Source organism: Ixodes scapularis, unplaced genomic scaffold, assembly GCF_016920785.2.
Source record: "Ixodes scapularis isolate PalLabHiFi unplaced genomic scaffold, ASM1692078v2 PGA_scaffold1__304_contigs__length_218370807, whole genome shotgun sequence".
In the NCBI taxonomy this organism is placed as follows: Eukaryota; Metazoa; Arthropoda; class Arachnida; order Ixodida; family Ixodidae; genus Ixodes; species Ixodes scapularis.
The window spans coordinates 120572255-120592296 of record NW_024609846.1 but is presented as its reverse complement, the minus strand read 5'-3'; the positions used below and the strand labels follow the sequence as shown (position 1 = coordinate 120592296).

General features: G+C 45.3%; 1 protein-coding gene across 2 annotated transcripts in view; it reads left to right on the top strand.

The window, feature by feature from the left end:
* Positions 1 to 255: 255 nt before the first annotated feature.
* Positions 256 to 20042, top strand: part of LOC8041348 (serine/threonine-protein kinase TAO1) — a 41392-nt gene continuing 21605 nt past the window's right edge. The window contains exons 1-10 of one of the 2 annotated variants that reach the window (XM_029976490.3): positions 256 to 524; positions 2322 to 2363; positions 4734 to 4978; positions 7007 to 7078; positions 7146 to 7247; positions 9148 to 9193; positions 9252 to 9401; positions 11626 to 11778; positions 14505 to 14598; positions 19846 to 19927. In XM_029976490.3, the coding sequence (XP_029832350.1) occupies positions 4847 to 4978; positions 7007 to 7078; positions 7146 to 7247; positions 9148 to 9193; positions 9252 to 9401; positions 11626 to 11778; positions 14505 to 14598; positions 19846 to 19927 (831 nt within the window). In that variant the 5' untranslated portion in view covers positions 256 to 524; positions 2322 to 2363; positions 4734 to 4846. Of the gene's footprint in view, positions 613 to 2321; positions 2364 to 4733; positions 4979 to 7006; positions 7079 to 7145; positions 7248 to 9147; positions 9194 to 9251; positions 9402 to 11625; positions 11779 to 14504; positions 14599 to 19845; positions 19928 to 20042 lie in introns of both variants that reach the window. The other variant, XM_029976489.4, reaches the window with a different exon arrangement.

Sequence of the window (20042 nt, the reverse complement as noted above, 5' to 3'; positions counted from 1 at the left end):
ACTAGCGCCACTTGAACCTCTAGCGTACATTATAATAACTCTATGGTATTCTTAACGTTGAAATGATTTTCTTTTCACTCCGTCACTCTCTAACTAAGCAAAAATAAAACCTTTTTATTTATTTTATTGTTTAATTTGCGAATCGGATAATATCTGTGTATTTCAACATCGAACAAAAAGCGCCAGTGTTCCGTTTTGAGCTTAGCAAAGAAAAGTCACAAACGGCCATGCCCAACTTTTTTTTTTTCTTTTATCACTTTCGACCAATGAAATTTTGTCAATGTCTTCAGCTCGGCACAGCCAGAAGTCTCTATGGGAGCAGGGCAAGAAATAGTTTGGGACATCCTATTTAAGTTTGCTTAGCAATACACAATGGTGTGGGGCGTCTGCTTGTTTAAAAAAATACAAATGCCCCACGAAGCCTTTTTTGTTTCCGTAACTCTTTCGAGCTAGACCTCCCGACCGCTTCTGCCGCTTCCTCCGAGGTTCCCAAGTGCGCATGTCAACAGAACGCCATCTTTGAAGTGAGTTCCTTCGCAAGGGCGTCTTTTTGGGCGAGATCGAGGCTCAAACGTCGAGTGCTCGCAAGGAAAAAGAAAACACGCGTGCATTGTAAGTAAGCCCCGATCGTCGCAGCACGATTTCGAGTGTCGATCGCGCGACTTCCCTAGTTTGATTCACATCCGGCGGTTGAATGCCCCGTCTAGGCTTAAAATGCGCTAGGGCGGGCTTGGGGCGAAGCTTTTCTCCGTGCTCGGCTCGGAAAGCTGTGCCTGTGCGATCAGCGTGCATTCCTCTCACTGCAGAAATCGTAATCGTTCTTGGTTCCGTCCTTACGTCGGATACATCGCGACTCAGTCGTCCGATCTCGCGGAGAAAATGGGTTCTGTTGGGCCGAGCCTCTCGGCAGTCTGCCGAAACAATCGCACATTTCGTCCCATTCCTTCGAATCTGGCAATGCGGGCGATGTGTTCCGCGTATTTTGTGACTCAATTATTTCGAAAAAAATCGAAATTCCGAGCAGGATGCGTGGGCGAGAGTCCGATCCACCTCGTAAGGTTCTTTGACGGACTGTGTGTATTGAGGTGCCTTTGTAAGTGCTAATTGCTCACGCGTTCGCCTCCAAACTTCTATTTCTGCTCGTTTAGTTAGTGCTTTGGAGGCGAGGCGATTGCGTAGTCCGTCGGTTTTGCTCGCGAATAGCCGACATATTTGCCTCCGTGATCGCCTTTGTTCTTTCATGAGACCACAGTTATTGCTTCGCGCTTTGTAGCGACGCCTTCAGATCGTCGTCTCGGTGAAGGCAACTCAGGTTGAAGATCGTTCCGATTGCGCGAGAAATTCGTCCTAACGGTATGAGGTCCCGTCAACATTTCTATCTTGTGTGTCACGTTTCGTGGACGGGCGTGTATTTTTTTTGCGAGGTGGTCGTAGACATGTATCGCAGTGAAGCGTGAAGCAAAGTTTTCTCTCAAATGACGTCCTCTTTTTTCTTTTTTGTTTGTTTGTTATTTCTCTACAAAATACCTTTCAGCGATTGACCTAGCAGATGTTCTTAGAAATATACCTTTGTATTTCGTTGGTTTTTAGGGCTCAAACAACCGTCTGCCTGAATGTGACAGTTCCCTGACTGCCAAATTAGCATCGTAGTTTTCGTCTCTCGCATTTTCTAAATCGCTTCTATCGCGAAGATATGTTTAGTTTATTTAGGAACAAAGGTCGACTTGCTAACCCCTTCAGTCATTCATTTTCCAGAAGTATGAGTTGTGCTCATTAACCAGATTTATTGCAACCTCCATGCCAGAACCGCTTTTTAATTACAATAGCTGTTTCATTCTATGGACTAGGTGTTTGTTGGTTACCATAAGCGTACGATTGTTTTATCTCGCCGGTAATGGTGCTCTGTGCCACACTGGAAAAAGTTTTAAAGCACTTTTTCTTCTCTCCTTGGTTGCCCTTGAAGAAGTTGTGGAGCTTGTTTAAAAAGATTGCAAACATGCATGTTGAGTAGGAGTAGGAATGACAGATGTGTGTTTATGAGATTTAACAACCACTTTTGAATGGTCATTTTTCGTAAAAACTTTAAGCTACTTCTTGTGCATTCTATCTGTAAAATAATGTTTCTACCAGATTTGTTAGGAAGCGTGACCCTACCGAAGCGTAACCGCCGGAAAATTTCAATAGATGTTCGTTCCACTCACTTCCCGTTAGGAAGGGCGAGGAATTGGATGAGCTGTAAGAAAATGAGGCTTGAGTAAATTCAGGTTGGTGGTCGAGTGGTTACTGAGTTGTCGTTCCTTCCACCCTGTCTTATGTTTCAGCTTTCCCTTCTGCATTGCTTCAAATATGCTGAGTGATGTAACGTAAGTAACATTTTTGGACAATTGCTATATGCATTCTTTTGGCGTGTACACGAGAACCACCTATTTCTAAAGAATGTATCGTAGCAAAAAGATCCTTATTGTCAAAATCTAAGTTAGTCCCAGCTATTATAGAATGGGAAGGGCAATATTCAGGACTTTGGTATGCTTCCTAATTTTTTTTTGGTGTAACAAATTAGGTGCTTTCCAACCTTTCGGACCCCTGGGTTCCAAAGGTTGGAAGTGACTGGAATGTTAGTGATCTATTGCTTTTGTAGGCTATTGTGTAATTGTTGTAAAGTACCGAGCAAGTGCCCACTCAAAATTTGAAGATGATTCCCAAAAAGTGGGGGGTGGGTGCTTGTTAGGTTATCAGTTTTGCATATATTTGTACTGTGCATATTTTTTCATGCTCGGTATTTTACGGTATAATGTAAATAGAACGCCGAGCTCTGATATAGTTCTTCGACTTGACAAAATAGTAATCGTTTGTTTATTTTTGGCGTCTGGTAATCAGCTAATCTTATCAAGCACCTTTCGACCTGCAGTGTTGTATTCAGTTATCTTTGTTTGGTGACATGCAAGTCACAAGACTGGAAATGTGACAGGTGCAGCAATGCAAAAAGCGCATAGGCCCTTTTCGAAGGTGACCTTTTCATATTTTGGAAGCTCTGCTTAGCTAAGTTGCAGAACCCAGACAGCAGTTTTGTGGAAGATGGTAGTGAACAGGGAATTGATTAGACCTGATGCTTACCGACTCATCAACAAGTTTAATCAAGGAAACAAACCCAGGGGCAGGAAGGCTGGTAACTCTTTGCATGACCGTACTATGGGCACCGTGAATTACCCCGTGTGGGCTCTTTTCCAGGCTCTGGGAGAAAATAGAGTTTATACAATAAGTGTAGAGGAAGGGGTCTGCCATCATCCATGCACTTGGACCACTTTAAAAGGGAAGAGCATAGATGCAGACTTATGTTGTCCTAGGTGCCCTGCTTGCTAGCGAGTCTTTAATAAACTCAAAAAAGAAATAAATAGCATCACTAGCAAGATTGGTGTCTGGTTCTTTTTAGCTTTATGTCGTTAAAAAAACACCAGCATCTTGTGCAGTATAAGCTAAAGTTAACACGCAGTAGCGTAACTTTTAAGACATTGCGGCAAAACAAGCGTCTAACCTACCGTAGAATACCGAGCATCTGCCCATCCCACACTAAGCGCCCATTCCCAAATTCGTAAGATCTGCGAAAATACGCTACATTTATATGTAAAATTTATGACCGGACAAGTGCCCATGTCCCATTTTTTCGCGATTATCTAAAAATTTTGAGTGGGTGCTTGCCCGATATTTTGCGGTATATGGTGAGCAAGTGTTCCAAAATGCGTCTTCGGTGCACCGAAATTTAAGGAGGGGTACGCCAATCAAAGGGCAACGTAGAGTGTGCGATGTCATTAATTCAGGTCGGTAGGGGAAGCAAAAATAGTATGTGGGCGCATTTGGCAAGTAAATAAACGCACAAGGTGTGCAAGGAGCAGACATGCTTGCATGCCGTATAATCTGATTTTTTTTTCTGTCTTTTCTTTTATTGTTTTGGGACCACCAATGTCAGTGCCTATGATTTTCTGTGCCCCTCTCTCCCCTTTAAAGGAGAACTGACACCCCAAGGGTCGTTTTTTTTTTTTATTGTCTAAAACGATGTACGTTGTAGTCATAGTCATGCAAAAAAAAAAAATGCATCGCGAAAAATAATTTTTTTGCGCGCGCGCGTCCCTTTTTATTTTTGTTGTCCTCCTCTCCCGCTTTTCACCTTCTCGCTTCTTTTGATTTGTGACGTCAAGAATCATGAAATTTAGAAGCTTTGTAGGCGACATTTCTACAACATTTAATAACGGCAATCGTAAAACATGTTTTTTAATGCAATTGCAAACGCACTACAGCCCTTCTTTTTGCAATACCAAAAATGGAGTCTGTTGTGGTGCCGCCTCCTGGATTTGTATCCTCCCTCGGAAAACAGGCGACACCACTCAAAACCGTTCCTTTTTTTGGTGCGCCGGCACTCGCTCCTTTCCTCCTCACTTTCGGTCGCAATGGCAACAGGACGGATTCGTGAAAGAAAGTGGACTCTCAGGACTCCGCAATATTTGACGTCGACGCACCGGCGCGGATCATGCGGGAACTTCGAATTCGGAATTTGGAAATGGTTATTTACTTCACAAATACTGAATTCCCAAGTTTCAAATTTTGAGGGTAATGTCCCGGAATCGTTTTCAATCGTTTCGGGTAATAAAAAAAAATTATTTTGATGTGTCAGTGCCCCTTTAACCCTTGTGGCAGAGCATCTTACGAGACGCCCTTCCTTTCCCTCGTGACCCGTGCAGTGCGCCAGGCGCATGGGGGTTCCCTCAGGGAGCCGGGAGAGGGGGCCGCTAGTGTCTCGCCAGCCCCCGAGGTAGCGGGGCAGGTCCCCGCCGGGGGGCACAGCGTCGGCGAGATGCCGTCCTTCACGCGGCTGGGGAACCTCAAGGACCCCGAGCTGGCCGAGCTCTTTGACCGCGAGGACCCCGAAAAGATCTTCGTCGACCTCCGAGAGATCGGCCATGGAAGCTTCGGGGCCGTCTACTACGTGAGTGCTCCTCCCTTTTTCCTCTCTCTCCGTTCGGTGAAGGCTTTTCATTTCCGCGTTGTCCCGTGACGGGCTCTCTCTTCAGGGTGCCTCCATGCCAGCGTCACGTCCTGGGTGGAGACACCCACAACGTCGGGTCAATCTTTCGGCCGGGCTCGTCGTCATCTTGGGTCAATGTTTATCAAATTACCCCCAAAAATGCCGCTTTTTTTCTCGTGAACTACATCCACGCACTGCAAAGCGGCAGCATCTAATGTGGCCTTGTTGCATTATATTGACTTCTTGACGTTGGTTAATACGTGCCTCCACGCCAGGAGTGGCGCCGGTTTCGAGACACCCGAACCTCCTCCAAAGTTTAGTGCCATCTGGTGGCCAAGATGGAAGTTTTACCTCTCACCGTACTAATGGCAGTGATAAGAACGTCAGTGTGGGAGGCACGGTCGCCTTCGCGAGTCAACGACAGAGACGAGAATCTGTTCTTCACGGAGCACGTGCTTCTCTGTCGTTCTCAGTTTCGACAGCGACAAAAATGCAACCGGTTCGGGGGGAGCGCTCACCTCTGAAGCTTGTTGCGTGCCACCAACAGCTTAATGGAACCCAAGGTCGAAACGAATGCATGAGCAGCCCTCGTATTATTAAATTTGTGTATACCATACTCCTTTGCACGCTAGGTCCGATCACAACCGTCACTATGATTTGGTGTAGCCGGCCATCTGCGCCAACAGTGCATCGTCTTAGTGCGTTTGTTGCCCCTGGCCAGACCAGTGGCGCGCAGAAAAAGCTGGTGGCAGCAGATACACAAAGACAACGAGCACTGTGACAATGCACTTTTGGCACCGGCTAATTGACTTCATCGAATCCTAGCGTCGGCCGCGGCAAAGTGAAACGTAGTATGGTGTCTCGAATGTGCAGACCTCGCATCACCTGCCTAATCGTTTCTCGAACATCTACTAACTTCTTGCATCGTCAGTCGCCAAAGGGCCACTATTAGTGCAGCACGGATGCCGTGCCTCAGATGACGGTAGTGTTCAAGGAGGCCAGAGTGAATTTCGGAGGGGGTCTGTTGCATAGATAAAGTCGAGACTGGGGAAGCGGGACGGGCAGGAGCCAACATTTCGGTGTACTCTGTCCTCCTCTCGGGTCAAACCTTTTGTGAGATTTTGCTACATGCCCGGAAATACTGTGGAGGCGCCCACTTGAGATTGCGAGATGATTATTGTGGGCATTTTCTTAGTAAGTTGCTGCTAGATTTGGATTGTGCACACTGGCCAGTTACGAAGCTTACAAAGAAATGGAAAGTTTGCATTTGCACCGGTGTGGTCGTCGTTTTTGCATTCTGTGTAGCAGCTTGCAATTTTATTTCTGTTTCTTCCCATTGAGTTTGGTTTCGGAGTCAAGGAGAAAAACACCAAACAAAAATGTGACTTTTTTGTTTTTTTACAGGATATTGCATTGTTTAGCAAATTATACATTTGGTAACTGAGCTTCTGTGAAGGTGGAGACCAACATTTTTTGCACATTCTGCTTATTCTTATTCGTGTTCATCAAAAGCATGAAGAGTCTGCCGGAGAATCGGTGTTGCATAAAATAGAGGATTCTATAAAAAGAGGTAGTATGCCGAAACCGTAGAAGAAAAATGAATAATTATGCTAGGGACATTTGTCGGGGTTATCTATCATAGGGCGATTGGCTCCCCACACTGCTTCAAATAAAGTATAGCCATGGTATGAATAATTTGTATCCTAAACTTTGTAAATGCTTTGTTAAATCCCTTTCTCTTGCCTCATTCAAAAAAAAAACTGTCGAAGGCACAAGTTTGTGCAAGCTTAATTGCAAACCAGAGGAGAGCTAAAAAAATGGAAAGCAAAGTGGTTCGTTGTCAGCCGTCTCGACGTGTGCTCCAAATTAGATGCCTTTTTTTGTTGTCAAATTTGATTGTACATAGTTACCCAGTTCTTGCTGCAGTGTGCTTTCTGCAGCCTAGTCTTGTTGTTGCGGTCCGTTAACCGTAGCATTGTCTGTCTGCAGGCCCGTAACCTCACGTCCAAAGAAGTTGTGGCCATAAAGAAAATGTCCTTTACGGGCAAGCAGTCAACAGAGGTGAGGCTCGTCGTGCGGCCCTGTCGGTGCATGGAGTGTGACCAACTTGCCTCTCTCCTCCCCCCAGAAATGGCAAGACATCGTCAAAGAAGTGAAGTTCCTGCGTCAGTTGAAGCACAAGAACACTATAGACTACAAGGGCTGTTACCTTAAGGAGCACACTGCCTGGGTGAGTGGGGGCCCGCTTGTTTGGAAAGGGGAGCACCTCGCCGGACCTCTCGCTTCCCGCGGTCTTTGGTTGTTGCCGAGTTGTGGCAGAGTTTTGAAGAGGCCATACAGACAGGCTGAGGCTGCCGAGAAATTATGTTGCCGGTACTGAACTGTACGGGGGAGGCTGGGTGTCACAACGTGGTAACACAACTCTTCAGCGTGTTGTACATTTTGTTCATACGAGTGAGATGGAGACTTTGTGGCTCCGACTCGGTAACAGAGCCAAGTTCTGTATTGTGTGCGAAAGATGTAATTTCGTTTGCATCGACCGTTTATTTGGCATTTGACGCGGTGGGCGTAGCTTTTTGATAGCTCCGAGAAAAAGTTGATAAAAATGGGGGGTGAGGGCCAAACAAAAAGAATTTCTTCGGCAGTTGGCAAATATTGTGCTCATCGATTACCTTGCAACGCCGTGGAAGTTATTGGCGATCTCTAGCACATAAACTTTCAAACCCGTTTCCACCAATGCTTGTGGTGGAAGTGGAAGCAGGTCCATCACATAAGTGACAAACCCGCTTTTGTCACTTACTTTTGTTGTAATTCGGGACAAAGATTTCTTGGGATTGCATAAGTGCAAATATGCTGCTGGAGAGCCCCTGCGGTGTGTAGTACCCTGATTACATTCAGCGACCTTGAAATGTGGTTGGTTGTGTTCTTGCACAATGGCTCTTGGGCATTAATAACGCTTTGTGTCTGAATTGCACACCTCGTCAATTGGATGGTTCGCACCCCTCACTATGCTAACCTTGCACTAGCAGCTCATTGGTTTGGTATTACGGCAGGTGGAACCTTGACACAGCATAAGCAAAAGCATTTGGTACGGAGTTGTCTGGTTTTGGGTGGGGCAGCGAGCCCAACAAAGAAAGGAGACATGGGTAAAAGTACTTTGGGGTTCTCCAGCTTTTCGACTTGGTGGAACTCATATCTGCCTTGGACGGCAGCTGAGACACCTCTCTTGGTCTCAGCATTGACGAACTAAAGCAGTACAGAAGCGTACGGGTCTTGTAAACAATAATAAATGTATGGGGAGTGTTTGGCTCCTAGTTGCTCATCGATGGGAGGCCCGGTCATGCTAAAATAGTGCTTAACCCCTTATCTGGGTAGCGCACCTTTGGACGTGCCTTTATTTTGACCTTGAAATGACGAGCGACACATATTTTAAACGGAGAAAGCATGTCGTAAAACGCATGGCGATTTTTTATTGAGGTTTGAGGTGCTGCCATCTATCAAAGGCACTACGAAACACATTTAGGTTCATTTGCGTTCGCTGGCTGGTGAAAGGATATAATTGCTTTGTCAGGAAATATGTCTTCCTGTCCCCGTTCTGGATCGTGGATGCTCAAACGCGTCAAAAAGTTTTAACAGGCGCGGAAATCGCGACGTTGCTTCGGCAAAGAAGGGACGATTTCTTGGAAACGAGTATATGCTCAGTGGCAGTGAAACTTCAGATATACTTACGAGTCAAGCCTGGCATTATGTTTTTTTTTTTTCCGAAATTTGTTTATGAAATGCTCGTCTACACGACCTACCATACGATGTCAAACGTGTAAAAGGGAACAGCATCTTCCTTTCTCTGTACTTTAGTGCAACGAGATGCTACATGTTTTTTCTTCGCATTAAATAAACCATTTCAAATGTTTTGTGCGAAAATAATTATCTTTTTTTATTTTTGAGTGACAAAAGAATTTCTAAGGTGTGATGTGCACCTAAAAAACACTCCCCGCTTAAGGGGTCGAACTGAAAAATACGTAGAGGCAGGGACGGTCGAGAAACAAAAGCTCTGGGAACCCATTTGGGGAACCACTAGGTTCCCAGGAATCCCTGATGTAAACTATTGTATTCCCGTCTTTCTCACGCAGCTGGTCATGGAGTACTGTTTGGGGTCGGCATCCGACATCATTGAAGGTGAGTGTCCCCGCCCCGGTTGCCCGTGGAGCGTCATTGAGCCCACGGCTCGCCGCAGTGCACAAGAAACCCCTGCGTGAGGACGAGATCTCGGCCATCTGCAAGGACGGGCTGCAGGGCCTGGAGTACCTGCACTCCCTGGGGAGGATCCACAGGGACGTCAAGGCTGGCAACATCCTGCTCACGGAGAACGGCACCGTCAAGCTGGGTGCGTTGCCCCCCCTCCCCTCCCTTTTTTTCCGCCTTGTCTGGTCAACGGGGTGCTTTTTTGAGGCAGAGTGACGCCTTGTTAGCTCGTTTAAGCATTGGCATTGCCGATGCTCGGAAAAGGCCGTATTGTAGGCCAACATTTACGAGGGGCGTAAGCAAACTGGGCAAAACTAAGGAGTGGGCTAACTTTCGGTGTACAGTCAAGAAAAGTTGTAAGAAAGCTGGTTTTAGACCATGTTTTCCTGCCAAACTTGTTATCGCGGCGAGGGACAATAAGTAAAGAAGACTACTTCCCAGTCAGCAATGTTCGCTTATATGCCGCCATAGCTAACTAGCCACATTTACGCCGGTGTTAGTATTGATCTGCACTCTACGGCTACTAGGAGTGGGCTGTCTTTCATTGTTTAAAAGGAAATAGTAGATCAAGCCAACAATGGGGGTGGGGCATCTCTCGGTATATTACGGCAATTGTTTTTCAATAGCCACCTGTCACTTAAAGCCGGTAGGCATGTCCGCTTTCACTGCATATACCCCTGGAGCTGAATGCACCTGTGCAGTCAGTGTGGCAGCATATCTATACCCTGTCAAAGCCACTTTTTAGTAGTGTTTCATACACACGTCTGGATAGCTGCTTCAGCTCATCGAGGACCGTGAAAAGGCGCCCTTCGCAGAATTCCTTTTTTTTCGTGGCTCCGATTGGGTGAAAATCGCTGGGGCCAAGTTGGGCTGTACACCTGCACAACCAAATGTTCAATGGCTCGTACAACACAACGGAAAGACGGACAAACCTGGGCAGGCACCAGCTAATCACGACCTCATGAACTCGCACAGTGTCACGATTGGATTTAGCTGCGAGGTATTTCGTCATGCATGTGTCTGACTTGGTCCCGGTGATTATCATTCATTTGGCAATATATTGAGAATACGGACGTATCTACCGACCTCTAAATTGCCAGTGTCTGCAGCGAAATAATGAAGTGTAAACCAATAATGGTTCGTATGCCCATTGTAAAAGCCTTGCACACTGGCCTAAGGATAAAAATATTGCAAAATACCTGTTCTGTTTTCTATGTGCTGTTCTGTCGTGCTCCCAGAACTATCGCCCTGTAGTTTGTGATCCAGGCAGTTTTGGCTAACACAAATGTGTTCAAATTATAATGTGGTGTGCTCAAGCGCAATCATTGTCCAATCGTCCAACAGCATAGCAAACCATTATCGCACTCTGCCCATTGGCTGTGCCCAGAAGAAAAAAAATTCAGGCAAAGCCAACTATGTTGCTGTCTAATTGAGCTATTAGCTGCAGACATAATTGAAAGACCCACAGCAGGTCACGTGTCAATTTTCTTGCTAAATTTATTGGGGAAACTGAATTGGTGTTGAGGTCAAGTGATATCAAGTCATATGACATCATTTTCGCCACTAAATTTAGTGGGGAAACTGAATTTGCGTTTTGGTCACATGACATGAAGTCATGTGACGTCAATTTTGCTCGCTAAATTTAGCGGGAAAACTGGATTTTTGTTGAGGTCACGTGGCGTCAATTCTTCCTCTAAATTAAGCGGGGAAGCTCAATTTGTCACGTGAAATAAAGTCATGCGACGTCATTTTCCCCGCTAAATCAAGCACGGAAACTAGATTGGTGTTGAGGTTATGTGACATCAATTTTCCCGCTAAATCTAGCAGGAAACTGAATTCTTGTTTGGGTCACACGACATTGTGTCACATAATACTAATTTTTATGCTAAATTTAGTGAAGAAACTGGATTTCTATATGAGTCACGCGACAAAGTTGTGACATCATGATAATGCAATTAATGAAAAGGTGCAAGCAAGCTGGATAGGAATGATGAAAATAATTCCTGGAGGAGGGGAACAGGGGGATAAAGGACAAACACAAATCTCCAAACGCAGCTAGCTGACTGGTGCATGACCGAAAAAATCTGCCTGGTCTCTGGTTCGATACCAGGACCAAGCGGTTTTTTTCGGTTGCACACCAGTCATCTAGCTGTGTTTGGAAATTTGTGTTTGTTCTTTGTCCCCCTTGTTCCCCTTCTCCAATGATTATTTTCGTCATTTGGGACATCATTTTCTCGCTTAATTTAACGGGGAAAGTAAACACCTAGAAATATGTACCTCAAAGTTGTCCTGAATAACACAAGAGAGCTAATCGCTTTGAAAAATAGGGTACCGGTTGCTTGATGCCTGCACCGTCGGTGTTTCAGCGGACTTTGGGTCAGCGTCGATGATCTGCCCGGCCAACTCGTTTGTGGGCACCCCGTACTGGATGGCCCCCGAGGTGATCCTGGCCATGGACGAGGGCCAGTACGACGGCAAGGTGGACGTCTGGTCCCTGGGCATTACCTGCATCGAGCTGGGTGAGTGGCCCCGGCACATGGCTGCCAGGCACTCGTCTTGTACACGGCTTGTTGTAGCGTCTTGGGATTGAGAAAGTCAGATTGATAGACCCCTCCAGAAAATCCCATCTCAGCAAATCACCTTGCAAAACGGAGGGTTGCTCAGATGTCTGCCGGGATCGATTCATACTCACCGTGCATCCTGGAAGTGGCGCGATCCCTTCGCTCTTACCATTACAAGTTCAGAACAAGCATAAAACGAAGCAAACGAGATTGCAGAATTGATATTGTCACGAATGACAAGTGATGAGGCGGCGAATAACTGAGTAAACAATGTTTAATGGGGCAAACTTGTGCCCAGATAAAAAGGAGACAGAAGACAACAGCAGAGCGTCGCAAGCGTCGAGGTCGGCGTAAGAGCAGAGTCGAACGCTGGGGCAAGACCGATTGCGCTCGCCTTGCGGAATCCCTAATGTACCCTCGTGGGTTTCTGGATCGTTCGTCGTAGAATTTTCGGTGCGTAGAACATTCCGAACTTGATCAGACGAGAATGTTCTCGAACTTATGAGAAGGTCAAGTTGAAAGAATAAATAAAAGGACAGTCCCCTAACTGGAATCGAACCTACTCCTTTCGCGCGACATTCAAGTGCGGTAACCACTTGGCCACGCATGCGCTTGCTCGCCAACGCGCGTGGTAATATGTACCTTGTTCTGATATCGTCGTGCCTCCTTCTGCATTCTAAAGTCGCAAAATGCTGAACCCGCTTCGGGCACCATGTATCACATGGCCACTATGCATCAAAAAGATGAGAAGGGTGTGGCCTCCATATTTTTTGGGGAGGTCTGTTGCCGGAGTTGTGTTGGGAGATGTTGGGAATTCAAACTGAAGACCAAAGCAGTTAAAACTTGACATTGCTGCTCATGAAGTGATAGAACTGCTGCGCCACACTTCACCAGAACGAATAGCCTGCTGCATGCTGCTCCAAAGGCCGTATTTGTGCACAAATTGTGCCATGTCTGCACCGAAAGGGAGCTGTTCTCGAAGAGGAAACTGGAAGTGTGTAACACGTGGCATTCTTGGCAACGCCACTGAAAATTGGGAAAGTACTTTTTTTTGGAGTAGGGCAAATATTTGTAATATCAAATAGTAGTTTCAAATAATAAGCTATTTGATATTCGCTTCAAAATGAACTGCAATATTGGTACTTTTCGAAGTGTTGATCGCGGCGGGTTAGCCCCTTGAGTGTGCTTCTCCTCAAGCACCGGTGTACTGCAGAGAAGCTATACCCGCGGAGCTGACACTGCGATCTTGCGGCTCGCTTCGCCGCAGCACCACCGCACATAGGTGAAAGACACAACTTCAAAGTGGTATGGCACAGCGCACGCCTGATGTAATAAAAAAAAAAAGGGGGAAACATGGTTAATATTTACATTGCAGTAAAATTTTCAAAATTTAATTGTGGCTATCATGCAAGGGAATGTTGGACAGCAATGTTCTAACAACCTGTGGTCATTATTTGTGCTTGTTTTTTCTTTTCTTTGTTTTTTGAATTCAGAATTGCAGAAAATATTTCCATAGAGCAAGAAGATTTATAAACCCCCTCAGTTAAGTATGGCCAGGCTCTTTTATAGGTTTAATTTTACGTCAAATCTGTCATTTACTTGCCATCTCAATATAGGTATTGGACTCTCTGAGGTCACAGTCTATAAATATAGTTAGATTAAACTTTACAGAGCTCATAAGTGGGCAGGTAGAAGCTTGGGAACAACCTTCCCGACTTCAGCTGAGTTTTTGTTTGAGCATTGTGTAACAGTGGAAAAGGCATAGAGAAAGGCACAGCAACTACTCAATATTCAATTAAAAAGATTCAGCCAAAACCACTATTCACTTTGAATTTGCTTCGAACCAAAAATCCATTACTTACACATGCCTAACGAAGAGTTAACACTTTTTGTGCGAATGGTGCTCACGCCGATCGCAATCAATAGGTAGCGCTACTTGTGTGGTCGGTCGGTTAGAGTAGTTACGTGCTCCACTTAGCTGGTATGTGAACGGTAGCAGGTTGAATACAAGCGACGGCAGCTTGAGACACATTCAACACAAAAGTGTCTATTTGACGTCGAACTCGCAACCATTATATCCCCTTGATACAAATCCTACAAAATAGCCCAAAACATCTTTTCTACGTCAAACACGGACCGAAGACGCCATCGGTATTCCTAATAGGTTAATTGAGACATCTGCCGAATTACCGGCGTATGATTGTTCAATAAATAAATAAATATCTGTAGTGGTTCCACTGGTTAACTTTCAAAGAGATTGTAGAAAATTTTCTGACATGGAGAGCTCAAAATTGTCTGCTCCAAAAGTGGGAAGCTCTCCTCCAAAACTCATTGTTCCCTGTTGCAAGAGCTGCTCCAAATCACTACTCGTCAGTTCCACCACTGCTCATGTCCTCAAACTAGTTCAGAACGGGCTTTCAAAAAGCCATGGGAGAGTTTTGGTCGCCTAAAGCGGCCGAATATCTGGAGGGGGGGGGGGAGGTACTGAATGACTTGTCGGCTGATCTTAAAGAGGAGTTTTTTTTTATATATAATATTGAAAAAGCATGTTCAGGAAAGAAGCACGAAATGCCCTCGCTTAGTGGAACTGTTTTCTTTCCAACGAGGACAGCGCATTTCTTTTTGCTTCTCTCGAACCGCTGCCTAGGGGTTTCGTTGCAGCCTATTCCCTGTTCTTGTTTCAGGTGAGCGCAAGCCTCCCTACTTCAACATGAACGCCATGAGTGCCTTGTACCACATCGCCCAGAACGACTCACCCGTGCTCGGCGGAGGAGAATGGTGAGCTCGGTTCCCGCCCCCTTTGGGGCTTCGGCATTGGTGCGCTTAGTTTTTTTGCTTCGTCATTGTTGTCATTAAGACCCAGAACTTATATTCAAACGTTGATGTACCATTAAAATGCCTTTATAGTAAATACCTCTTCTTGAAAGTTCAGTCTTTGCCCATTTCCCACAATTTGCACTGCCATTATAAGTAGGGTTTCGTGGTTTCGGATAAATCTGAGAAACTGCAAAAGCACTCGCCGGTAAAATGTTAGTCAATTCGGATTTATCCGATAAACTGCAAATTTTAGGGTCCCAGGCAAAAAAAAAAAAAGGTTATTCTGCAGTTAAATTTGGTCAGAGCGCAGGGTTCATGGTCCTAAGAAAATGCCACCCCTCATCCTTTCAAATCTCTAATCATTAACCTTCCTTTTTTTTATTCATCTTGTCAGGGTTTTTTAAGAATGACAGGTTATTGTACTTTTGGGTCACGACAAAAGCCACTGTTCCAATTTCCAGTTTGGACAATACTGTTTGTGTTTTTTAGTGAAAGGAGGGGTTCTGTTTTTGCGAAGGCCTTTATGGAAGGGGGAAAGGGACTTCATGGAAGGGGGAAAGGGAAGGGGGGGGGGGGCAGTTAGAGCTTCTATATTACACCCTGTACCACTCCACCCTCTGGAGCCGTGGAGTAGGGTAATGGAATAAAATGGGATGAAAACAAGCTTCCTCATGACTATCTTCAGGAGTTTAGTGATTTTAAGGTATTTAATTGAAGCAACACTTGTTTGCAAGCTTTGTCGTAAGACAGATTGGTATTGCCAGTGGTAAGAGGGCTAACGCCAAATCCAGCCGAAGAAATATTAAGATACTAGCGCATTCACTTCAATCTAGCTCGCGTTTACGCCTAGATATTATTTATTTTTGTTTGCGAAAAATATAAAACATCGCGAAATTATACTTTGAATTTAGGAGAATTGGAAATTAACAAAAATAAACTCTGAACATTTAGCCAAAAATAAACTTCAGAAAGCACCCTTTAAATTTGACGAAAACTCAGGAAACATGAAACCTTACTTATAAGTCATTGCTGTAATTGAATAAAATACACGGGCTTGCTAGGTCCACAAGTAGAAATTTCCTAGATAACAAAGTAAGGAATTTCATTAAAGTTACGTCCTGCTCTTGAAGCCTGTCTTAACTTGGGTGTTTTCCACAGTGCGTTAAAATATTTGGTGTCTGCTCACAGCATTATTGGAGAGGAACACTAAATAAGTGTACACCAGCTGTGTAGATTCATTTTGTGATGCATGAAGCTGTCCAATTATAGTAGTCATACAGGTGTGCTATAAAATGAAATTATGTGAACCACAAGCTCTTTTGGTAGTTCCAGTGGAGTCCTTTATGAAGATGCACCAGGAATGATTGGGCATTGACCTGTACCATTTGCTTTACATAGGGGGAAGGAAGGAAGGGGGGGGGGGGGGTCCTTAAAAAGTAACTGCAAAGAAAAAGAAGTTTTTTTTTTTAAGCAGCCTAATTGGGTCAAGCATGTCAAAAAACAATTTTTCCGCGAGAGAAAAAAGTTTTTTACAGAAATATTTATTGCGTGAGATCGATTTTAGTTTGCGGCTATTTCGTCCGTTTTGAATCGCGCGCCACAAAGTTGGTATTCCGTGACGTTGAATACCAATCGCCTGCTATACTTCTCATTGGCTAAGAGTTTGATTCACAGTCTAGATCTTGGTTGGTAAACAATTGTTATATGTTGCAATTTTCTTCTGAAAGGCGTACTTTTACGTTTAAAGAATAACCCATGTGATGAGAGTTATTAATCTTTACAAAATGTTTACCAGACGGGCACTTCCGTTTGGATCCATACCATAACAAACAAAAGCTTCGCCATTCTTTCATGGCCGCCGAAGTCTCTGCTCCCGCCTGTCTCGCCTACGTCGACTAATCGTTTCGCCGAAATGACAAGTGTTTCGTGCTTACCCAGGTGCTTGAGTGAGACTTCTTGAAGTGAAGTAGTGTGTGTTTAGCAGCTGTTGCAGGTGTTAGTGATAGGAAGCGACGCGGGGTTTTGACTTTCATAGCGCGGTTCTTTCGTTTTCTTCTTTGCTGGCTTAGCGTGCTTTTTTGTTTGTTTGCTTGCACGTGCAAATACAGACTTTTCGGAGATGTCAGATGAGTGATCCCGACACCAAGCCTTCCAGCAGCCATTTCACCCCGAAAGGAATGCTATTGGCTGGAGGCAATCGGGCGTTCGCGTAGCCACAAACGTGTCTAGTTACGGTCTCTTCATATCGCTCTGGAGGCTGTCGAGATTCGCCCCGTGTGCACCTAACGTCCGCGACTAGACACAAAATAAAAAAGCACTATGTTCACTATGTAAAAAGTCGTCTCAGTTCATGCATCTGTAGGCAGGTAGAAAATCGTGCCCAAATTTATTCACACTGCACGATGCAACACGTCGCTGTGCAAACGCAGTCCAACACGAAGCATAAAAACGGCAGATTTAGGACAACAACTCGGAGTCCATTGTTCAATTAAAACGACATAATTTTGTTGAAAACGCCTGCAGCTTTTTACTCACGGTATGCGTCGGGAAACTTCCACATTTTGAAACAGAACGAGGCAGATTTACTTTTAACCCCTTGCCTACTAATAACGAGTATCACTCGTGCCGCCATTTACGGACCATAAAACCCGACCACGAGTGTGACTCGTGTTTCGGTTTCAGAGCTTGTTTTGTGAGCTCTGCGGCAGATGGCAGCCCTACCCCTGTTGCTCCTGTTTACCTTGGGTTCTTTTCTTGTTTGCTTTGCCTTTTGACAGAGAGACGGCGCTCCATTGACAAAAAATAAGCGCGCTATTGTAAGCAAGTGCGCCAAAAACATGTCTTCGGGGCGGAGGTCTGCTTTGGCGGACGAAGATGTACAAAGACTTCTTTTTGAAAGTGATGAGTGCGCCAGTATTTCTGACGATGAATCCTGCTGCCTTTCCGATTACCCGGAATCCGATGAGAGTTCAACGGACAGTGAGAAAAGTGTTGAAAACAATGCGAATCCTGGAAGCATTTCATCGACTTCGGCGTCTGCACGTCAGTGGAACTGGGAGAAGAGGGACAACCAGCCTGCTCAGTTCACCTTTGTAGAAACCCCAGGTGTGTCAGCAAGGGTTCAGCGCAGTTTTGGTGAGAAGAAAAGCGCCTTGTCGACCTTTTCCGTGTTTGCAAGTCATGATTTTTGGCCGTGTGTCTCTGCCGAGACAAATCGCTACGCCGAACAAGAGATGGGCGACGAGGATCGTCCCAAGAAATGCTATGAGGAGCAATGGTTTGACACCACTCCGGATGAGATAAAGGCATACTTTGCCTTGTGCATCATTATGACGCAAGTGAAAAAAACACACAGTCAAAATGAACTGGTCCAAGAAGTCCATAGTGGAGACCCCAATTTTCAGCAAAACGATGTCCTATGTGAGGTTTCTGCTAATTTCTCGATTTCTATCATACTGTGAAGAACTACTGAAGAAGAGGAGACGACCAGAAGTCCTGGTATAGAGCACGAGGCTACGCCTAAAAGCCAAGGAAACGTTTTTCTTTATTTTGACGCAAATTGCTTGATTTAAATAAAGCTTCCTGTACGATCTTTAAAGAAAAAAAATGAGTAGGCAAGGGGTTAAAAAAGCTCGCTGCGTCCTCTTGGACCAGTTTGAATGGATCAGCTGACGACAACGGGACTTAACTGGTCGAACGTCAACCCCACAACAACCAATTTGCGCTCCGTGTTAGCACCGCATTACACACACCACGAACGTTTCAGCTCTTTGTCGCATCGCCGTGTTGCACCATACTGAACAAGATTGCCGAAACCAACGCAGCGCTGTCGTGAACCTTGGCTTGTGGTTGCGCACTCGTGGATTCTGTGACTCCCTTCGCTTTCAAAGCACGCACGACGATTACGAATGATACTTTCAGTCGTCCGGGAACATCACAGGGGCACTTCTCCGGTCACGTCTTGGTCACGTCTTCGCTACATGTGCTCGCAAACCGCGTCAAACCAAAACAATACCGCCGCTGTGCGTTGTTGCCAGATCTTACCAGAAGTCGAAATGCTGCGTCGTTCAACTCCGCAACGCAAGGAGAGTGAGGGCCGGGGCGTACTCCTCTTCCGCGGGGGTCGAAAGAGCGGGAGTTTCAAATGTGGAGAGGTTCTGACTCAGACTAAATTACGTCCTGTGGCGTAAATATTGATAAAAAAAAAAATATTTTTTTCGCACAACATTTGTTTTGTGACACGCTTGTTCCAATTAGGCTGTTTAAAAAAATACTTTTTTTTCTTTGCAGTTACCCTTTAAAAATTTTAAATTGTTCACGTTTATAAAGCATGAAAGAGTTACCAGCTCTTCTTAAGCACATTGGTTTCTGCAACAAAATTCTCAGCTTTTCGCCGTGGCACGCAAAAAATGCGACAGCAACAACAGTCGTTGCACATAGTTACACCCCCATTTATGCGTGTCCGCTCTCTGTTTACTCTATCGCACACAACACCGTTTTTGTGGTCACCGAAGAATGTAGGAAAGAGATGTCAATGTCCCTGCCTAAGACTGAATCGAGAAAAATACTGTTACGTGTGGTGGGTTGCTTTATATTCCATAGAACACGCAAATTGAGTTTTATGGCGAGGAATCTGTACTGGCATCCCTCACTAACCACACAAGGAGCAGAACACAATGCCGCTTGGCGTTGTGGGGCAGCGAAGGCACGAGTGCACGTGAAATGGAAGTTTTCTTCCTGGCGCAACGCCGACACCGCACAAATGTCCCCTTAGCAGCTATCCCTAGTCGCTGGCAAGGTGAGATTGCAGGGAAGAGCTTGAGTTGTCTCGTCTCCAGCACGACTAGCCTGGACGACGTTTAGGCTTTTCGTGCACCTGGAGTGCATGCGTGCAGCGAAAAAGCGGCGGAAGTCATGCCCTGTCATCCTCATCCTGTCGGTGACTGTAGTCATTCACGACACTCTAGTTTTCAAAAGTGCGTCGAGTTAAAACAACTTACACGGCATTCTAACCACGAGTGTAATTTCTCTTCCCGGGGATAAACCCAACATTGGGAACAAAAACGGACAACTGCGGAAAAGCAGTTTTCTTTTTTTAGAGACAATACATCCGCTTTTGTTTTTTCTTTCTACTTTTTTTCCTCAGTCTTGGGTTTATTGCTGTGTAGTTGGATCGCCATCTAATGCCGTCAATAATTTCTCTGGCAGGTCGGAAGTTTTCAGGCACTTCGTCAACTCGTGCCTGCAAAAGAACCCCGTGGATCGGCCTACGGCAGTGGACCTGTTACAGGTGCGTCCCCGCCCATGGAGCGGGCGACATCTAAGCAAGCGCTCTTTTTCAACCGTTTTGGTGTAGGGGGAAAAAATAGATCTGTCCGTATTCTGTCCAGCGTTGTCCGAAAGAT